At 36.8% G+C, this 21,066-nt stretch overlaps 1 protein-coding gene across 1 annotated transcript in view; it reads left to right on the plus strand.

Annotated features, from left to right (window-relative positions):
- Positions 1–21,066, plus strand: part of NRCAM (neuronal cell adhesion molecule) — a 320,485-nt gene that overhangs the window by 238,563 nt on the left and 60,856 nt on the right. Inside the window, exons 6-11 of the mRNA XM_087821087.1 lie at positions 1,490–1,595; positions 10,981–11,177; positions 12,774–12,896; positions 16,806–16,976; positions 17,486–17,542; positions 19,333–19,444. Coding sequence (XP_087677213.1) covers positions 1,490–1,595; positions 10,981–11,177; positions 12,774–12,896; positions 16,806–16,976; positions 17,486–17,542; positions 19,333–19,444 — 766 coding nt within the window. The remainder of the gene's footprint in view (positions 1–1,489; positions 1,596–10,980; positions 11,178–12,773; positions 12,897–16,805; positions 16,977–17,485; positions 17,543–19,332; positions 19,445–21,066) is intronic.

The raw sequence follows: 21,066 nt of genomic DNA on the forward strand, positions 1-21,066 counted from the left end.
ACAAGGCTGGAGACAAAGCAAGAGAAGAAAACCATGTGTGCAGGTTTACAAGACATTGGACATGCAAGTGATAAATTTAGCTCTAGCAACAATTAACCACAGTAAAGAAAGACAAGAGCAGAGGGCAATTATTAAGCTTAGGGAAACACTTAGTTCGCAGGTAGAAGAGATTTCACAAAGGAAGCACAGATCATGGGCAGAGAGGAAAAGGGAGATCTAGGATATGAAAAACTGCAGTGATTGAGATAGCTCTTTGTTCTGGAGCAGGAGCTATTACGTTGTAAGATGTTTAGCAGCACCCCTGGCCTCTGCAATAATAAATGCCAGTACCACCGCCAGCCCCAGAGGTGAAACCAAAATTGTCTCTAGATAAGGCCAAATGTCCCCCTGAAGGGTGGGGACAAATTGCCTCTGGTTGAGAACCACTGGTTCTATATAAACAGCTCTCACTGGACTTGTGCAAGTCAGTGGTTTCTACTAGGAGAGTCTGGTTCTTTTCTCTACTTTGTGCCTTCCTGGTCAAACCTAGTTGCTGCCCTAAGCAAAAAATAAGCTGAAACAGATTATTTCTCTAGTGCTTACCTGTTCTAGCTCTCCATGATTCTGATTTCACAAGAAGAACATGGTAATTTTAGTGACTTGAGTGTTGGATGTCCAGATACTGGCTTTCTTCAGATTAAATTGTTTCTGGGTCATAACAGTTTTCCCCTTATGATTTGCTAATAAATGATCACATAATACTTTGATGAGTGAAATGGAAATACTATCTCCTATAACAGAGAACTTCCCAAATCTATTATTCTTCTAAATAAGACTTTTACCTTTGTTTTTACCAGCCAGCTACATCCTGGTTGTAATAAGATATACCAAGTCTCTAATTTAATCAACTCTTTAACATTAACTGCTCAGATTTATTTGTTCCCAACATACAGGGTGGGACAAAAGTAGGTTTACAGTTTTGAGTACTCAAAACACAGTTTATTCTTGTATTATTTATTAACTGTTGTGTTATATTCCATATGAACAACTGTAAACCTTCTTTTGCCCCACCCTGTATATTAACTTAACTCCCTAATGAGCTATGTCAATTACTCTTTCCTAAGAAATGCAAGTTTACCTCACAACTTAAATTTCACTGAAAGTCCTGTTTGAACCAAAGGAATCAGAGCAATTTCTCATTGTTACATCAGAAAATAATCTGTCTTAGTATTAAACTTGAATTGGTAATTATTTTCCCAAACCTTTAGTGTGGGAAAATGGGCTTTGTGAGTACATGTAAAGTTACCAAAGGAAGTTATGCCTTGACTTCAAAGTTTTAGGATACTCCTGGTTAAAAATCGATAGGTGTGTTCTGCCACCATAGAAATTACTAAAAGCATTTGGAGCATATTTAGTCCGGGGTAAGTGATTTTGATACAGAAAAAAAATTATTGTTATGATGATATTAAATGATTTGTTTTTTTACATTGTTCTTCTTTCTAAAATTAAGTGGTACAACCTCCAACCATTACTCAACAGTCTCCAAAAGATTACATTATTGACCCTCGAGAGAATATTGTAATCCAATGTGAAGCCAAAGGGAAACCTCCTCCAAGGTGGGTGTGCTTTCTGCTTTGTTATAGTACTAAAAGCATTGATATTAACATTGAAGTTAATTTCAGATCCTGCACATCTTTCAAGTGTCATTTGTAGGTTCATTGTTTTGTGTCTCTGTTTAATTAAAGTCAGTTTATCCTTTTTCAAAACCTAGATAGCATTTCTGTATTCATGCCCTTCTACAAAAAGCTCACAAATTGCAGGGAGACATGGAAGGAGCTTTCTAGTGGCTCTATAGCCTTATGACATAGGCAAATCCCTTTTTTGGGGGCCTCAGTTTTCTTCATTTGTAAAATAAAGTTGCCTAATTTGATGACTTCTAAGATCTCTTCTATCTCTAGAGATGTCTGTAAAATAGTCTTAAGTGGGTTTCCAAACTTGGCTGGGTTCAGTACTCAGGATTCTCCAAATGGATCTTGGAATGAGCACTGCATGGCATTTTAGAGTTGGGAGAGATACTAGAGATTATCTGGTGCAATCAATATATTTTATAGATGGGAAACTGATGCTGAGTAATTCTGGATAACTTACCCAAGGTCCCACAGTTAATTAGTGAATGATCTGTAACTTGTCTAGTCATATATAAGAGCTTGAGAGAGTTAGATTATTATTATTAAAATGTAATGTGGCCAGGCAGGTGTGGCTCAGTCGTTGAGCGTCAACTCATGAACCAGGAGGTCATGGTTAGATTCCCCGTCAGGGCACACGCCTGGGTTGCCGTATTGATCCCAAGTAAGGAGCATGCAGGAGGCAGCTGATCAATGTTTCTTTCTCATCATTGATGTCTCTATCTCTCTCTCCCTCTCCCTTCTTCTCTCTGAAACCAATAAAAACACATTTTTTTAAAAATGTAATGTGGATTTTTATATTAAGTGACAGTTTCTAAATATTTTCTTTCTCTTTTTAACAAAAAAACAATCCTTTAATTTACGTACCATAAAATTTACCCATAGTATTAGATTATTTTTAACCAATTGGCAGTTTTGCAACCATGACCACACTCAGTTTTAGAACTTTTCAATTATCCCAAAAGTTCCCTTATGCTCTTTTGCAGTAAATCTTCCTACTACCCTCAGCCTCAGGCACTAATCTAATTTCTGTCTCTATAGATGTCATCTAAACAGAATATAATGTGTTATCTTTTGTACATCTGGCTTCTTTCAGTTGGCATAATGTTTGACTGCAGTGAACATTCTGTGCAAGTCTTTGTGTGGAAGTTTGATTTCATTTCTCTTGGTAGACACTTCAGAGTGGAATTTCTGGGTTGTATGATGGGTTTATGCTTAACTTTTTAAGAAACTACCAAACTATTTAACAAAGTGGCTGTCCCATTTTACTTCCCCATCACCAATGTATAAAGGTTCCTATTTCTCCCCATTCTCTCCAACGCTTATTATTATCTGTCCTGATTTTAGCTACTTTAGTGAGTGTGAAAAGATAACTCATTGTAGTTTTAATTTGCATTTCTCTGATGAGTAGTGACAAGAAGCACCTTTTTATAAGCGCATTAAATATTTCTATATCTTCTTTGGTGAAATATATTTAAGTTGTTGATTTTTTAATTGAATTATTTGGCTTTTAGTTATTGAGTTGTGAGAGTTCTTTGTATATTCTGGATACAAGTCCTTTATTAGATAAATGAATTGCAAATATTTTTTTAAAACCTTTTTCATTTTTATTTATTATTATTTTTCTTTATTTTTTATTTTTCTATCACCATTTATCTGCTCTATACCTTATTCCACCCCCACCCCCCACAATCACCACACTGTTGCCTGTGTCTGTGAGTTCTTTCTTTCTTTTTTCTTTTTTGCTTAATCCCTCCACCATCACCCTAAACCTCTCCCTGAACCAGAGCTATCTGCCTGCTCTCTATCTATGAGTTTGTCTCTATTTTGCTCGTTAGTTCTGTTTGTTCATTAAATTCCACTGAAGTGAAATCATATAGCACTTGTCTTTCTCTCACTGGCTTATTTCACTTAGCATAATGTTCTTCAGATCCATCCATGCTGTCTCAAACAGTAAAATTGTCTTTCATTTTACAGCTTAGTAGTATTCCATTGCATAAATATACCATGGCTGTTTTATCCACTCATTTACTGATGGACACTTGGGCTGCTTCCAAATCTTGGCTACCATAAATAACACTGCAATGAACATAGGGGTGCATATATTCTTTCTAATCAGTGTTTTGGGTTTTTTCAGATAAATTCTCAGAAGTCAAATTACTGGGTCATAAGGCAGTTTCATTTTTAATTTTTTGAGTTAACTTCTTACTGCTTCCCACAGTAGCTGCACCAATCTGTATTCCCACCAAGAGTGCATGAGGGTTCCCCTTTCTACACATCCTTGCCAACACTTGTTGTTTGTTGATTTATTGATGATAGTCATTCTGGCAGATGTGAGGTGATATCTCACTGTAGTTTTAATTTGCATTTCTCTGATAATTAGTGATGTTGAGCATCATTTTGTGTCTATTGGCCATCGGTATGCCCTCTTTGGAGAAGTGTCTACTCAGGTCCTTTGCTCATTTTTTAATTGGATTGTTTGTTTTTTTTGGTGTTGGGTTTTACAAATTCTTTATAAATTTTGAATATTAACCACTTATCAGCTATATCATTGGTGAATATATTCTTCCATTTGATGGGTTGTCTTTTCATTTTGTTGATGGTTCACTTTGCTGTGCAAAAACTGTTTAGTTTGCTGTGGTCCCATTTGTTTATTTTTTCTTTGTTTCCCTTGCCTGGGGAGATATATCAGAAAAAATATTGCTGCAAGAAATATCTGAGATTTTACTGCCTATGTTTTCTTCTAGGATTTTTATGGTTTCAAGTCTAATGTTTAAGTCTTTAACCCATTTTGTGTGTGGTATAAGAAGGTGGTCTAGTTTAATTTTTTTGCACATTTTTGTCCAGTTTTCCTAATGCCATTTACTGAATAGACTCTTTTTACCCTATTGTATGCTTTTGTCTCCTTTGTCAAATATTAATTGACTATAAAGGTGTAGGTTTATTTCTGGGCTCTCTATTCTATTCCATTGATCTATATGTTTATTTTTATGCCAGTACCATGCTGTTCTGGTTACTATGGCCTTGTATACAGTTTGATATATGAAGGTAGTATGATTCCTCCAACTTTGTTCCTCTTTCTCAAGATCATTGTTGCTATTTGGGGTCTTTTGTGGTTCCATATATATTTTTGGAATATTTGTTCTAGTTCTGTGAAATATAGCATTGGTATCTTGATAGCAGTTGTGTTGAATATGTAGATTGCTTTGGGTAGTATGGATTTTTTAATGATATTAATTCTTCCTATCCGTGAAAATGGTATATGCTTCCACTTATTTGTATCATCTTCATTTTCTTTCTTCAGGGTCTTATAACTTTATAAGTACAGGTCTTTTGCATCCTTGGTTAAATTTATTCAAGGTATTTTGTTCTTTCTGAAGCACTTGTGAATGATATTTTTTTTTAGTTTCCCTTTCTGATACTTCGTTACTGGTGTAGGAAAATGCAACTGATTTCCACATACTTATTTTGTATCCTTCTCCTTTACTGAATTCATTTATCAGTTCTAGTAGTTTTTTGGTGGAATCTTTAGGGTTCTCTATATACATCATGTTATCTGCGTATAATGACAGTTTTACTTCTTCCCTTCCAATTTGGATGCCTTTTATTTGTTCTCCTTGTCTGGATGCTGTAGCTAAGACTTCCAGTATTATGTTGAGTAAGAGTGGTGAAAATGAGCATCCCTGTCTAGTTCCTGATCTTAAGAACAATTTTAGTTTTTCCATAGAGTATGATGTTGGCTATATGTTTGTCATATATGGCCTTTATTACGTGGAGGTATGTCCCTCTATTCCTACTTTGCTGAGAGTTTTTATCATAAATTGGTGTTTGAATTTATCAATTTTTTTCTGAATCTATTGATATGATCATACAGTTTTTATCCTTTATTTTGTTTATGTGGTGTATCACATTTATTGTTTTGAGGATATTGTTCCAATCTTATATCCCCAGAATAAATCCCACTTGATCATAGCATATGATCTTTTTAATGTATTGCTGGATCAAGTTTGCTAATACTTTTTTGAGGATGTTAGCATCTATATTCATCAGGGATATTGGCCTATAATTTTCTTTCTTTATCATGTCTTTATATGGTTTTAGAATTAGGATAATGCTGGCCTCATAAAATGAGCTTGGGAGTCTCCTATCCTCTTGAATATTTTGGAATAGTTTGAGAAGAATAGGTGTTAGTTCTTTGAAGGTTTGATAAAATTTACCTGTAAAGCTATCCAGTCTAGGGCTTTTGTTTGTTGGGTGTTTTTTTATTACTGCTTCAATTTCATAGTTGTAATCTGTCTATTCAGATTCTCTGATTCTTCCTGATTCAGTTTTGGAAGATTGTATGTTTCTCAAGGATTATCCTTTTTATCCAGGTTGTCCAATTTGTTGGCATATAGTCATTTGTAATATTTTCTTACAATCCTTTGTATTTCTTTGGTGTCAGTTGTTAATTCTCCTCTTTCATTTCTGATTTTATTTATTTGGGTCCTCTCTCTTTTTTCCTTGATGATTCTGTTTAAAGTTTTGTCAATCTTGTTTATCTTTTCAAAGAACCAGCTCTTAGTTTCACTGATCTTTTGTATTTTTAAAAAATTTTTTTCTCTATTTCATTTATTTCTGCTCTGATCTTTATTATTTCTTTACTTATACTCACTCTGGGCTTTGTGTGTTGTTCTTTTTCAAGTTCCTTTAAGTGTAAAGTTAGATTGTTTATTTGAGCTTTTTCTTGTTTTTTGAGATAGGCCTGTAATACTATGAATTTCCCTCTTAGGACTACTTTCCTATGTCCCAAAGATGCTGGGTTTTGTGTTCTCATTTTCATTTGTTTCAAGGTATCTTTTGATTTCTTCATTGATCTCATTGTTAACCCATTCATTGTTTAGGAACATGTTATTTAGCTTTCACGTTTTTGTATGTTTTTCAGTTTTTTTCTTGGGATGGACTTCGAGATTCAAAGCATTTTGGTCAGAGAAGATGCTTGATATGGTTTCTATCTTCTTAAATTTATTCAGACTTGTTTTGTTTCCTAACCAGTGGCTTATCTTAGAAAATATCCCATGGGCACTTGGAAATAATGTATATATCAATTTGATCTAGCTCGTCATTTAGGGCAGCTGTCTCCTTGTTGATTTTCTGTCTGGAAAATCTATCCATTGATGTCAGTAGGATGGTAAAATCCCATACTGTAACTGTAATACTATCAGTCTTTCCCTTTATGTCCATCAATATTTGCTTTACATATTTAGGTGCTCCTAAGGTGGGTGCATGGATGTTTACGAAGGTTATATCCTCTTGTTGGATTGATCCCTTTATCATTATATAGTGTCCTTCTTTGTCTCTTACTACAGCCTTGGTTTTAAAGTCTATTTTGTCAGATATAAATATTGTTACCCAGCTTTTTTTTCCTTTCTATTTGCATGAAATATGTTTTTCCATTCCTTTACTTTTAGTTTGTGTGTATCTTTCATTCTGAGGTCTGTCTCTTACAGACGACATATACATGGGTCTTTTTTTTAATTGATTTCAAAGAGAGGAAGGGAGAGGGAGAGATAGAAACATCAATGATGAGAGAGTCATTGATGAGCTGCTTCTCATTGATCAGCTGCTTCCTGCACGTCCCCTGCTGGGGATCACTGCCACAACCCAGGCATGTGCTCTGACCTGGAATTGAACCACGATCTCGTGGATCATAGGTCAATGCTCAACTGCTGAGCCACACCTGGGCGGGTCTAGTTTTTTTATCATTTCAGCACCTTATGTCTTTTGATTGGAGCATTTAAGCTATTTACATTTAAAGTGAATATTAATAGGTATGCATTTATTGCCTTTTTTTTTTTTTTTCTGTCTTGTGTTTCTCTTTCTCCTCTTCTTCCTTCTTCTTCTTCTTCTTCTTCTTCTTCTTCTTCTTCTTCTTCTTCTTCTTCTTCTTCTTCTTCCTCTTCTTCTTCAAGCAGGTCCTTTAACATTTCTTGTGATACTGGTTTGGTGGTAACAAACTCTTTTAGCTTTTTCTTGTATGCAAAGGTCTTTATGCCTCATTCAGTTTTAAATGATAGCCTTGTGGGCTAAAGTAGTTTTGGTTGTAGGTGATTACTTTTTATCACTCTGAATATTTCATGCCAAACCTTACTGGCTCGAAATGTTTCTGGTGAGAAATTAGCTGACATTTATATGGATACTCCTTGTAGGTAACTGATTGCTTTTCTCTTGTAGCTTTTAAGATTCCCTCTTTGTCTTTAACTTTTTCCATTTTAATTAAAATGTGGCCATCTTGTTTGGGACTCCCAGTGCTTATTGGACTTGTTTCTTTTACCTTCACTAGGTTAAAGAAGTTTTCAGTCATTTTTTATTCAAATGGGTTTTCAATTCTCTCTCTTCTCCTTCTGGTACCCATATGATGCAGATGTTGTATTATATTGTCCCTAAGGTCCCTTAAGCTATCCTCACAGTTTTAAATTCTTTTTTCTTTTTGCCGCTCTGATTGGGTGTTTTTTCTACTTTGTTTTTCAAATCACAGATTCGATCCTCTGCTTTACTGAGCCTACTGTTTATTCCTTCCATAGTATTCTTTATTTCAGATATGGCATTTTTTATTTCTGACTGGTCCTTTTTTATGTCTTTTTTCATGCTGTTGAGCATCCTTTTAATCATTACTCTGAACCGTAAATCTGATAAATTGCTTACCTCCATTTCATTTAGTTCTTCTTCTGGAGAATTCTTTTGCCTTTCATTGTTTCTTTGTCTCCCCATTTTGGCTGTCTCTTTGTGTTTGTTTCTATGTATTCAGTAGATCTACTACCATTCCCAGTCTTGGAAGTGTGGCCTTATGTGGTAGATTAGCTGTGGGACCCAGTGATGCCATCTCCCTGATCACCTGAGCTGGCTGCTCTAAGAATGAGCTTTATGTGAGCCCTCCTGTTATAATTGAGTGTTGATTGCTATTGGCCCATTTGTGCGTGGGATCAACCCTCAGGCTGGCTGGCTGTGAGGCTCAGTCCCCAACACAGCGTACAAGCTGCTGTGCAGGGGCTGATCACATGAAGTATAATTTGCCTCAGCAGGGTTTGGTGCCTGCTGAGATCTCCCTGTGGATATGATGCTTGTGAAGCTTAATGGGTTATACTCTGTTGTTGTCTGAAGCTGGTCTCTGGGTGTATTGGTTCTGAGCCTCTTTGGAGGGACTCTGGTGCAGGCCAATGTCAGACACTGTCTGTAAGTGGCCCTGGGCAACCTGTTTGGAGCTATCAGCGATCCACAGCTTATGATTTCCTCTGCTGGGCCTGAGTGCATGTGGAAAGGATGAAGCTGCTCACCAAGGTCTGCTTTTACTAGCACCGGGCCCAGGGGCAGGTCAGCAAAAGTCTCAAAGCACCCAGAGATCTGCCTCTGCCCACCAGTTGTCTGTTAGGCTCATTCACTTAAAGAGCCTCGGGCTATCCTCCTCAACAGAGCATAAACTCTACAGGGTGGGGTGAGAAGGATTCCAATGGGTGGAGCAATTACTCCCCCCACAGGCTGATGCTGCATATAAGAGAATGCTCTGCTTGAGATAGATGGCTTCTGAAGTATGGGGTAATAATGACTCAGCACAGGGATCCTGGTGGTTGACCTCTCAGCTCTCTCCTCAGAGCACCAACCCCAGACTCTCCTCACACAGTTCTAGTCTGCTCTGCCCTCCATCCGCCAAGGCCCAGGGTGAGTGGCTGTGAACCAAACTTTGTGCTTTTGCCCTTTAAGAAGAATGTCTGCAATTCCAGCCATCTCTCCCTGGGGGTAGAAGTGTCCCTGCTTTTCACAGTCACATGTTATGTGGGCACATTTCCCATTTCTGGAGTCTAGCTTGGGGTTTATACCCCATACTTCTCTGGCAGAGCCGCCTGCAGATTATATATCCCTCTGGAACTTCATCAGCTGCTGTGGGAGCCTGGCCAGCCCTCTCATGCCTCTGCGCCTTCCACCAGTCTCAGGGTGGCCTCCTCTGTAAGTCCTTGGTTATAAGACTCCTCTCCAGCTACTCTTCAGTTGGTTATTGGGGATGATTTTTCTACACTTTCGTTGTAATTCCAGTTTGGTCCTGGGAGGAGGTGAGCCATAGCTTCCCCTACTTTGCCTCCATCTTGGATCTCAAATATTTTATTTCTGAATTTGTATACCGCTGGCCTTACCAAACTATCACAGGCTAGAGCCTGAGAAAGACTAATGGATACTAAATACTGAAGGATATCAAAAACTTTCATCAAAGGTTTGCTTCAGAACAATGTATTCCGCCATATCTTTAGAAAGCCTCGAACACTCAAGCCCTAACATGATGTCATTTGATGGAATTCCCCTTTAGTTTTATGTGTACTTAATACTTCCTGTAACTCTCTGTAAGGCAGAACTTCTTTATTTCAGCACTGTTGATATTGTGGACCAGGTCATTTTTTGTTATGGCGATGAGGACTGTCCTGTGGATTCTAGGTTATCTAGCAGCATTCTTAGCCTGTACCTGGTATATGCCAGCAGCACCCACCACCACCTCCTGCCCTAGCAGTTGTAACTACTGTTGCTACAAGGAGAGCAGTGGGAGGGAAATCTAACTGGTCCTGGAAAACATAGTGAAATTTAGAGATTCCTCCCTTTGTGTGAGCATGGCTGTTGTTGATTTATGACTAGTTATAAAGTATTTAATTACACAAATGATGTGACTTTTATATAAGAGAGTCTTTTATATAAAAAAAATTGTGAAAGAAGAATTTCAGTTGCTAATTTGAAATACTGCCTACAGAATTTACAAAATTATCTCTAGAATTAAAAATTCTCAAAATATATATAGATTTGCCACTTTTAATAACCAACATTTAAAATGCCATTGAACTCACATTTCTTCCCCTCCTCCCAACCTACACTTCGAATTTTGGTAACTTGAAACTTGTCTGATAACTTGTGAAGGCCTTCTTTGTCACATTTCAGCCCAGAGCAAATTTTTGTAGCTAGGTTGTCAATTCTATGAACAATGGAGTTTATAATAAAAATGCTAATGAAGCTCTAAGATAGTGTGTCTAGGAGAAATAGTGTGTCTATTTCTTTGAAAAATGATAGGCAATTTGTGTTCATGATTTCTTTATTGAATCAGGTTTCAGCTAGTTCTATTAAAGATATGTATCTTAAAATGTATGCGCAGCACTCTTGTAAGTCATGATTCAATGAAGCATTTTAGGTATGGGGCCTATTGCTCTTTTACTGAATATTAAAATCTAATAATTGTTTCTGTAAACCCATAAACTGCTAGGAATTTGTTAAAAAGTAAGTAATCCTATTTTTATGTGTTGAGCAGCTTTTCCTGGACTCGAAATGGGACTCATTTTGACATAGATAAAGACCCTCTCGTCACAATGAAGCCTGGCTCAGGAACCCTCATAATTAACATTATGAGTGAAGGGAAGGCAGAGACCTATGAAGGAGTCTATCAGTGTACAGCCAGGAATGAACGTGGAGCTGCAATTTCTAATAACATTATTGTCCGTCCATCCAGTAAGTGGGACATGTCTACCAACAGGTGGACCTTTTTAAAGTATGGCTCTGAGACTCAGCATCTGTTACATCACCCAAATACTATTAGGAGAATGTAATGGCATTGATTTCAATAATCTGTCTTTGTTTTGCATGAAAATTATTGCTTCTTTCCACTTTACCCTAAGTTCCTGAGCCTAATGCTTTGTGAATCCACTATGTCTTTTATACAAGTCCAGAATAAAACACCAGAGGTAAGAAAAGTGTTTCCCAAATTGATCTAATTATTAATTTCTTATGTATCTTAAGTATGAGCAAACTTCTTACAGCCAGAAGAAAACAAATTCAGTGTGAAATGGATAATGAGGTCTAAGTCTTATTTTTTAAAACATTTTTGTTTCAAAATTCACGTAGAAATAGAGTGGCCTCGCTACATTGATATTACTGTAACTGTTTTTGCAGTGGTCTGTACCCAAATCCTCTCAACAGCCCAAAAGCATGTATTTAAATAAAAGTGACCATTGGCAGTTCTAGTCTTTTTTTTTTTTTTTCTTTTTAACATATCTTTATTGATTTCAGAGAGAGGAAAGGAGGGGGAGAGAGAGAGATAGAAACATCAATGATGAGTCATTGATCGGCTGCAGCCTGCAACCTGGGCATGTGCCCTGACCAGGAATCTAACCCCGATCTCCTGGATCCTAGGTCGATGCTCAACCATTGAGCCACGCGCGGCCGGGCCATTTTTAAAGCTTTTTAAATTACACCTGTAATTTGTGTTCATTATATAAAAATTAATTACAAATACACAAAAAAGAAATTTAAAAATTACTCATGAATTCTTCCAGTCAATAAAATAATTACTGCTCCTTCCATTTTTTCTAGATATGTTTGCATATGTTTTGGGTTTTGTTTGTTTGTTTAATTGATTTCAGAGGAGGAAGGGAGAAGGAGCGAGAGACAGAAACAACAATGATGACAGAAAGTCATCGACCTGCTGCCTCCTACGTGTCCCCGGCATGCCCCCTGCAGGCTCCCAACTGGGGATTGAGCCTGCAACCCAGTTATGTGCTCTGACCTGGAATCAAACCAGTATCTCCTCATTCATAGGTCAATGTTCAATTACTGAGTCCTGCTGGCCAGACTTTGTATGTGTTAAAAACGAGCTCATTTTGAAGTACTTTTCTGACTTAACTATGATACATATATTCTCATATCAATCTTATAAATAAGTATACTTATGTAATATATAATATTGTATGATATTCAAGGTGTAGGTATACAGTTATGTTATTTGTTTTACAAATCTTTGGACATTTAAGTGTTTTCCATTCTTTTGTGAAGAACATGCTTATAATGAAATTATTAGGTATCTTCTTAATGATTTATTTAATGTAAGTTCTTAGGTTTGAATCACTGATAGAATTTATACTATTAATGGCAATGAATGAAAATTGTCTTTTTTTTACTTTTAACACTGTATTTAAAATTTATTTTCTTTTTATCTTAATGTACATAAATGCCAAGTTACTATTTTCCCAAAAGTTTAGTTTGTCTTTCTAGTGCTCTTTTTCTTTTTCAATGCAGAAATAACTTAGAAGATATTATTTTATATCATAGGGTCACCATTGTGGACCAAAGAAAAACTTGAACCAATAACACTTCGAAGTGGCCAGTCTTTGGTACTTCCCTGCAGACCCCCAATTGGATTACCACCAGCTATAATATTCTGGATGGATAATTGTAAGTTTTAAAAATATGAATTTTCTTTCTTTATTTGCTGTCACAATAAATCATTAACTCTTGTGATGTATAAAATGTTATAAAATGTTTTAGAGATGCTCAGGAAAATAAATGCTCATTGAAATAAATAACATGTCATTTCATTCATTTACTTGATTTTGTTTATCACATACTATGTTCCAGGCACTGCTCTAAATAAACCAAACAAATTTTCTGTTCTCCCTGAGCTTATATTCTATGCAGTGGGACTAGATGGGAGTGGAGAAGGAAGCAGACAATAAATGCTTGTAGAAAATTTGTGTCAGTTAGCAATAAGTACTAGGAAGGAAAATAAACAGAGTTTTAAGCAGAGCAAGGCAGGCTCCTAAATATCTGGGTGGAAAGGGAAAAACTGGTGCAAGTCTGTAAGGCAGGAGCATCCTGGTGTGTGTAAAAGGCAGCAGGGAGGCCAGTGGGGTTAAGACTCAGTGAGTCAAAGGGGAGAGTGGTAGAAAAGGTCAGAAAAGTCCATGGGCTCAATGCAGAGTGTTTTGGCTTTGCTTTGAATGAAGTAAGAGACATTGAAGGAATGACTTTACCTGAAACAAAACAAATAGTAATAACATCACTTCAGTTTATGTATGGACAATAGAGAGGACAAAGAGAGAGTAGTCCTCCTTGTTTAGAGGCCACCACTATAATCTAGAGTTGATGGTGTCTTGGACTTGGGTAGTGGCAGTTGGGTGGGTAAGAAATGGTCAGATTCTGGATATATTTTGGAGGTAGATCCTCTAAGATTTACTGAGATTCGGATGGGGGCATGAGAGAGAGGAATCAAAGATAACTACAAAGTTGAGGACTGAACAACTGGTAAAATGGAATTTTCATTTCCTGAAACAGCAGAAGCCTATAGAGGAGAGGAAATCAAGCTGTTTTTTATTTATTTATTTATTTATTTATTTATTTATTTATTTATTTATTTTCAGTTTTATGGGCTTTTTATCCCCTACAGCAGCTATTATTTATTGGGTATTTATTAAGTGCCTTTGCTAAGGCCTTTACATGGGTTATCTCGTCAGTTTTTTACAACAACCCTATGAAGTATATCTGGTTATTCTTTCCACTTTTTAGGTGAGGAAACCAAGGCACAGAGACATGAAGTAATCCATCAGGCAATTTAACGTTTGTTCACCTGTCCCTATCCTTGAGGGAATTTTTTATTGCTCTGCCTCTCCACCCTCCAAAGTCTCCGTACCAGTAGGCTAGCATGTTACCTTACAGGTTCTGCTGGGAGAACAGGAAATCAGGGCTTTAAATGTGAAAGGCCTCTGAGACATCCATGGGGAGATGCCCAGCAGGAGTCAGAGCTACATGAGTCAGAAAAAGATTCAGAGATCTTGTCAGCAGTGTTTGCGTGTAGGAGTTTGTTAGAGCCATGGGCTGGATGAGAGAACAGAGGGAGGGAGGGAGTGCAGGAGATGAAGAGCAAGGCCTGGGGACTGAGACCAGGCACCCTCCAGGGACCAAGAACTTAGGGAGAAACCAGCAAAGTAGATGAGAAGAAGCTGTGACTGAGGTAAGACAAGAACAAAGAGAGAGTGGTGAAGAAAGAATGTTGAGAAGACAGAATAAGACAGATTAACCAAATATGCGTAACCTATGGAAACAGGCAATAGTGCACTGAAGGCCTGGAGAAGGGGCAGGAGTGAGGTGGAGGGGGTCAGTGGAGGAAAAAAAGGGGACGTCTGTAATACTTTCAATGATAAAGATAAATTTTTAAAAAAGGAGACAGAACAATAAACTGTTTCAAATGCTGCTGATAAATCAGATAACTTCTGATCTGACTGAGAAATGACTATTGAATTTGACAACCTGGAGGTTACTGTTGACCTTGACAAAAGTACTTTAGGTGTAATGGTGGCAATGCAAACAAAATTATTGTAGGTAATGTGTTTTATTCTCAGTGACATGATTTCTTCTGAAGTCACGGGCTGTACACATTACTAAAGATAAAATTTAGCTCTAAAGAATAATTTCCATTTTGACTCTTATTTGAAAGCACTCAGAGAAAGTATCACAAAGAAATGGAAAATAAATATATACATGAGTAAGTGAGCAAACATATTTTCCTATTATTGCATAACAACTTTTATGTATTTTTAAAGAATAAGCGATAAATCAAATGTAAATGAGTGGTATATGACACTGAGAATAACAATATCCAAATGTCACTGCCAAAGTGAGGACAGTATCTGGTCATTGGTTCTTGTTCAGAAATTATTACCTTTTCACTTAATAAAGAGACATGTACATGTAAAGTTTCAGAATCATCTGAATAGGTAACGAAATTTTTTTCTATATTGCACTGTTCGCTATGTCATTTACATACATTTTAGACTGTTGGCATATCATCTGAATCTTTCAAATGAAATTGCATCTAGAATATGAGAAAAAATGCAGATCTGTATACCATTCTTCTTGCAAGGTGACATTATCGAGTTATTTCTCTCTGCATACATTTTTTTAAAAAGGGCACTTTAATTTCGTCTACTAACCCCCGTCAGTAATAAAAGACAGCAGGAGAAACAGAAGAGAATAAATGTATGCTTATCTTTGACTCTCTGTATTCACTAAATAAATGTACATTCTTTTTCTGAGTTATTTTTAAAACAATTCTTTCCCTAGGGATTAGTTATTCAAAACCATGAATTTACAACCACCAGCCAAATTTTCATCTTGACTGGGAACTTTGTTAACATGGCTAACCAGCATTCTTTCCCGCTTTGGCTCCACATTTCTCTGCCTTTTTCTTGTCCAAGAGAGCTGCAGGATTTCAACCATAATTTTGCCTTTTGTGAAATGTTAGATAAGGCACCTGCTGCGGGAAGAACACAACTGTGGCTGAGGCTGGAGAAATCGTCTGTTCTGACACAACCTGGCCCAAGGGACTGGGATATGCAATTTTTCCTGTTCTTTCCATTCAAAGCTAAAGAATTCTCACAGTTTAGGCTCTGTGAACTGAGTCAGAAGCTTCAGGATTAGCCAAGTGTAAATTCATGCATAGATCAGTGGGTGGTCCCACCTCCCTGCATCTTTCTATCTACTTAGAAAATCTTCCTTCCATGCCTGAGGCTAGACATTTCCTTAACTGGACCTGAGAAGTAAATTGTTAAACATTAAGCTGGAAAGTCAGAGTGCTCACAGTTACTCATTTAATTATGGAGCTCCTATGAAGGGCAAGGTGCACCTTTAGTGCTACAACAGTAGACATAGCAGATCATAGTCTGTCCTCCTGGAACTTAAATTCTAGCACGGGAGACAGGCAATAAGCCATACATATGACAAATGAAATACGTTGTACATCAAAAGGTGATAAGTAACTCAGAAAAGAAAAAGTAGAAGAGGTGAGGAAGACGAGGTAAGGGGGCAAGTCTGCAGCATTAAATAGTGTCGTCTTTGCGCCCTATTGTTACTTGCCCTTTTGCTGCCTCATTCTTCAGTTAGATAAGCTCAGTGTAGGGACACCTGGCATAGGGCCTAGCTCACAGTTAGATGCTCTCACAGTATTTGATGTCAGACCATTTATGAAGATGCAACCCAGGTTAATATCCTTATAAGCTTCCTTAATGCACGTTCTAAGGCATGTGTGTATATGTGTTTAATAATTAGGGACTAACTTAAATATCAGGAAAAGTCATGCAAACTCATTTTGTCAAACTTTTTTTTTTTTTTTTGGTTTACACTTGCTTAATAAAACACTTCACTCTACAATTCTAATCTCACCTCTGCCCTACTCCAGAGAAATTAGGGTCAACAGGTACAGTTGGAGATTTACTAATTCATAGAACTACTTGTAGATATATTTGTCTTTCTAATGAAAGTGGTCACTTTATGATAGGATTACCTGGATATCTCTCTTCCTTTCTCCAGCCTTTCAAAGACTTCCACAAAGTGAGAGGGTTTCCCAGGGTCTGAATGGAGACCTTTATTTTTCCAATGTTCTCCCAGAGGATACCCGTGAAGACTATATCTGTTATGCCAGATTTAACCACACTCAAACCATACAGCAGAAACAACCTATTTCTGTGAAGGTGATTTTAGGTAAGAGTTTAACTTCCTGAATCTGTATTTCAATGATGTGCAAATATGTGCAAAACATATTAACTATTAAATACTACTGACTGAAGTAAACAGGTTCATTGATCAGGAAACTACCTGTGAATAGTGACTAAAGTGTTGGTATATGTGTTATAAAGAGCATGCATACATATCCTAAATACTCTATTTTACATTTTTTGCTGTTATAAATATTACTGTTTTCCTGATAACTTTGTGAATCTACGAAGTTCTGTGCAATTGCCTGTGCCTTATGCTCCACTATGCCTTTAATTGGCAATCCTGCAGCTTCAGTTATATGTTTGCATAATACTGGTTGGGGTGACTGAGTAAAGTAATGAGTTAGTCATGTACAATGTAAAGCACTGTTTTTAGTTGATACAGATGGCACTTGGTCAGCATAGTTGTATATTTTGCTTTCATTGCCCAATATTTTTTTTACAATACCTTCTCCCCTACGTTTTACATTCTTCATAATATTCTGTTTATTTCAGTGGATGAATTGAATGACACTATAGCTGCTAATTTGAGTGACTCTGAGTTTTATGGTGGTGAGTTATGGTGATTGTAACTGATATTCTCTCCTTCATTGTAGAATTTAGTTCACTAACTTCACCTCCATGGCTATTTAACCTTATTTCTTTATGAAATTCCTAGCTACCACTAGAATAAATGTATGTTTCTTGTGAAATTTAGCTATAAGCTTGAAAACATGCCACTAAAACATTTTCCATGTTGTATGTATAATAATGAAAATTATAGCTGTTTTCATGTAAATAAACATTTTACATAATTTGGAAAAAAATGTTCATGTATGTTCAGAATTATATTTTTCATTTTTTGTCTTGTCATAAATTTTTCTCATGAACTAAATAAGAATAGGCAGGATGCATTAACCTGCTTGAATACTAACTCTTCAAAGTCTTAGTAACCTTTAGCAACTAACATTAAGTGGATTTTGATAGTAAGTCATCACATTTCCCATCTGTTTTTGCATGATATTATGAATATCATATAATTAGCAACAATATTTCTCTTAGTTTTGTTTAAAACCCAGTCACTATCTTAAGAAGAAGTGATTTTTTACAAAATAGAGCGTTTAACTTCATTCTTTCAAAAAGAAAAAAAATTTTATTTCCTTAAAGAAAATGTGGATCTCAGGTACAGAGTTGATCAATGAAAATTATGGGTTCTGGATATGGGGTCTTCTTAATTATCTATAAGGCAGAATTTCTGCTGCATTAATTTTTTACCTTTGAGATATGAAGTAAAAAAATTAAGGTTCTATCAATGTCCAGAGTAGACATACCACAACTAACTCCTATCTTATTTTATTTTTATTGTAATATACTCCTGAAAGATACAGGCATCAAAACTGTTCCCAAAGTGATTTCAGAGGGGTAAAATTGCCTCTATCTCTAAAATCTTAGGAAAACTCTAATTTCTCTCAAAGAATACCTTTTATGGCATTCTAAGAAATGGGAATAATTTATATATTACCTTTTATTCAGCTTTTGTGTGCATCAAATAGTTAATGGGTTAACATTTTGAAAACTATAAAGGGCTATAGAATCTGAATATGGTTTGATTTCTACTTTAAGTTTTTCTGAGAGTTCATCAGACTGTAAGGTCTCCATAAGAAAGAAGGTGGCCTGTATAAATCTCCCTGAGATCTCTGACTTGAGCCCTCTTTATATTTTCATTGAGGAAACCAATTTCAATTTCTTTAATTCCACTCTTATTCTTAATTTATTGCAATATTTGCCAGATCTCTGTTAGTAATTTTCTAGTTTTGTTTTGTTTTCCATAAACCTTGCAGTTTGAGGAGCTTGATATGTTAGACATCTACCATGGATTTATCTCCGTATAGAATTGAGTGTAGTGTTGTCCCTGGTGTAAACCAAAATAGCCCTTCCGTAGCCATACCTTTCAGAAAAATCTAACATCATCCAGAAGGTAGACAGCTAATATTCACTTTGACTTCAGCACTAATTTCAAGTGACATATAGTTTGAGAACATGATTTTCCTTTCTATAGTCTACATTTTGAAAATGTACCTGTCCACAAAAAAAATTATAAAAATCAAACCCAAATTAAGGAAGTATATGAAAGGAGAATAGTTCTTACTCTTAGTGCTTATGCAACCAAAATTGTTTCTAACTATTCCCAGTTAACTGAGTGAGCAATGGCTATTTGTAAGGCAAAGAGTGTGCATGTGTAGTTTAACAAATTTTACAATGTTAAATAGTTTTGAAAGGGAATTAGATTTTTAGGCAGTGAACTGTGTTTCTACAAATACATACTCATAACTTTTAATGCATATTGATTTTCTCATTTGCAGCTAAGTCAAATAGAGAGAGGCCACCAACATTTTTAACTCCAGAAGGCAATGCAAGTAACAAAGAGGAGTTAAGAGGAAATGTTCTTTCACTAGAGTGCGTTGCAGAAGGACTGTGAGTTAATACTTTCTGTCTTGGTGTACATTTCTTATAAAAACATAGTAGATTGGTAGAGAAGTATTAATATCATAGGAAGAGTCATTGTCTTATATAATTCCATCAAGCATCAAGAAAAATCTGATAATTATTTTCAAAATAAACCATATGAGCCCAGCCAGTGTGGCTCAGGGGTTGAGCATTGACCTATGATCCAGGAAATGGCAGTTTGATTCTCAGTTGGGACACATGCCCGGGTTCGGGCTTGATCCCCAGTAGGGGGTGTGAAGCAGGAAGCCGATCCATGACTCTCTCATCATTGATGTTTCTCTCTCTCTCTCTCTCCCTTCCTCTTTCTGAAACCAATAAAGATATATTTTTTAAAAATTAATAAGCCATATGAATCTCATTTTATTAAAATGTTTCAATGTAATAGTGTTCCTCCTGAAATAAGTATCAGTAACCACCTTATGATTGCTATGATTATAATTAAGGTATATTATTTTGATACTGTGTGTAACAAACCACCTCAAAACTTAGTGGCTCAAAAACAATAACTATTTATCATTAACCATTTCTCTACAGGTCTGTAGGGAAGTTGTGCTAGAATGGGCTGGATCCAGCTGATTTAGGTTGAGCCTGGCGCTCATGTGTCTGCTAAGTGGCTCAGCTATGGTTCACGGTTCTGAGGTTCTGATGCTGGCTGTCAGCAGGGCAGCTGAGCTTTTGGCCTTGACTTTCTCACATCTCTCTAGCAGTCCAGCCCAGGCTAATTCTCCTAACTCAGAAGCACACATAGCCTTTGAGGAACTCGCTTCAGAACTGGCGCACTGTTCCTTCCACTACTTCCTAAGTCACAAGCCCAGCTTCTTTGCAAATGTCTCATCTGTACACACCTCAAAATTGATGCCACCCCTAGAACCTATGTGCCCGTGACAGGAGTTGCAGGAAGACCTCGCTCAGATACAAGAACAACTGTTACGCCCTAGCTGGTTTTGCTCAGTGGTTAGAGCTTTGACCTGTGGGCTGAAGGGTCCTGGATTCGATTCCAACCAAGTGCACGTACCTCAGTTGCAGGCTTGATCCCCAGCTCTGGTCAGGGCGCTTTCAGGAGGCAACCAATCGATGTGTCTCTCACATTGATGTTTCCCTTTCTCTCTCTTTCTTTTTCTCTCTCTCTCTCCTCCTCTTCCACTCTCTCTGGAAAGCAATGGAAAAAATATCCTTGGGTGAGGATTAAAAAAAAAAAAAGAACAACTGTTACATTAGGTACACATTAGAGACAAACTTCTAGCTCCTCCTTATTCCTTATGCCTGGCACAGAGCAAGTACTATTGATATGGACACGAATGCTGAAAACATTGGATGGACTCTCAGAAACATGTTGTGATCACATGTTGTGGTCTGTGCAATCCCTCACCTGGTCACTCAGCAGCCTCACATTGCTTCCTGGAATCAGCCTTCAGAAATGACTTTACTGCAAGAGACACAGGGAGGCCTCTGCTGGCCATGTCAGGAAATCACACTATTCAGTTTCTCAACTAACTGAGAACTAGCAAAGCCCCATTTAAAGTTACATTAAGTACGTATCTTTCCCACTAGAATTAAAAAAGAGAAAATAAAACCATTGTAATTTTCTT

The sequence above is a fragment of the Miniopterus natalensis genome, chromosome 10, assembly GCF_054644295.1.
Source record: "Miniopterus natalensis isolate mMinNat1 chromosome 10, mMinNat1.hap1, whole genome shotgun sequence".
Lineage (NCBI taxonomy): Eukaryota > Metazoa > Chordata > Mammalia > Chiroptera > Miniopteridae > Miniopterus > Miniopterus natalensis.